Consider the following 1,285-nt stretch of genomic DNA (forward strand, 5'->3'; position numbering starts at 1 on the left):
TCAAACCAAATTTTCATGCTCGTTTTTCTTCGCTGGAGAGCTACAAATTGTAAAATTGACTTTTCACCTCGTCTGCGGCAGCAAATCTGTCGCTTTTCTTCCCGGTTTTCGGAGTCGTCCGGGAGGCGAGGCGGGGGTCGGGGGTGGGGAGAAGGGGCTGCGGGGGGGGGTGTGTGTGCTGAAAAGTGCAACGGGAGGAGACACCCCCCCCCCCTCCCCGCGCCCCCGGCCCTCGGGCGGGGAGAGCGGGGCGCGCTCCGCGGAGCGGCGCGGTGCGGGGCGCTCTAGCGGCAGGGCGCGCCCGGGGGCGCGGCGGCGGGCAGCCCGCGGAAGCCGCGCAGGCTGTCCGCGGGCGCGTAAGCGCAGTCCTCGGAGGTGGCGGGGCTGCTGGGGCCGGAGGCGGAGGCGCAGAGCGAAGGGGCGGACGGGGAGGCGCTGGACAGCCAGGAACCGGCGTCGCTGCCGGGGCTGGGGGGCGCGGCGGCCCCGCGGAAGGCGGGGGGCGGCGGGAGGCACTGCTCGGCCAGGCGGAGGGTCTCGGAGAGGGCCCAGATGTAGTTGTAGGCGAAGCGCAGGGTCTCGATCTTGGTGAGCTTGGTGTCGTCGGGGAAGGTGGGCAGGACGCTGCGGAGCTCGTCCAGGGCGGCGTTGAGGTGGTGCATGCGGTTCCGCTCCCGATCGTTGGCCTTCACCCGCCGGCTGCGCTTCAGCGTGTGCAGCAGCGCCTCGGTGCGCGCCCGCCCGCGGCCGCGCCGCCTCCGCCGCTCCCGCGGAGCGCCGGGCGGCTCCGCACCGCCGCCGCTGCTGGCCGCCTCCGCGGGCATCCTGCGGGGAGAGAAGACGGAGCCCCCGTCAGTGCGCGGCCCGGGCGGGGCGCGGGGCAGGGAAGGGGCGGGGGGGGGGGGGGAGTGAAGGGGAAGGTGCGAAGCGGCCGAGGAAGGGGTGGGGGGAGAGAGAAAAACAACAACCCCCCCCCCAAACTAAGAGGAGGAGGATGGAGGTGCGGGATGCTTGGCACGGCGGCGCTGCGCCGCGCAGGTGCCGGCGCCCCCCGTACTCACATGGACAGGCACTCCCAGGGATGCGGTTAAGCAATAACGGTATAAAAATATAGACGGGAAAAAGCAAAGCTTGCCGCTGCAGGGGGAGGCAGGGCGGCCTTCGGCGCCGGGAGCCCTCCGCGGACGGGAAAAGCCAAAAAAAAAAAAAAAAAAAAAAAAAAAAAAAAGGCAAAAAAAAAAAAAAAAAGCGAGCGCCGGGGAAAGGCGGGGCGGGGGGGACACGC

The 1,285-nt window shown here is 69.6% G+C and overlaps 1 protein-coding gene across 1 annotated transcript; it reads right to left on the reverse strand.

Annotated features, from left to right (window-relative positions):
* Positions 1-284: 284 nt before the first annotated feature.
* Positions 285-824, reverse strand: NEUROG1 (neurogenin 1). The gene has a single exon (XM_076350359.1). The coding sequence runs from the start codon at positions 822-824 to the stop codon at positions 285-287; it is 540 nt and encodes a 179-aa protein (XP_076206474.1).
* Between the last annotated feature and the right edge of the window lie 461 nt (positions 825-1,285).

The sequence above is a fragment of the Aptenodytes patagonicus genome, chromosome 12 (assembly GCF_965638725.1).
Source record: "Aptenodytes patagonicus chromosome 12, bAptPat1.pri.cur, whole genome shotgun sequence".
In the NCBI taxonomy this organism is placed as follows: Eukaryota; Metazoa; Chordata; class Aves; order Sphenisciformes; family Spheniscidae; genus Aptenodytes; species Aptenodytes patagonicus.

Bases quoted from the DNA above. Each gene is read 5' to 3' on its own strand.
- NEUROG1 (XM_076350359.1), bottom strand. From the start codon at position 824: ATGCCCGCGGAGGCGGCCAGCAGCGGCGGCGGTGCGGAGCCGCCCGGC.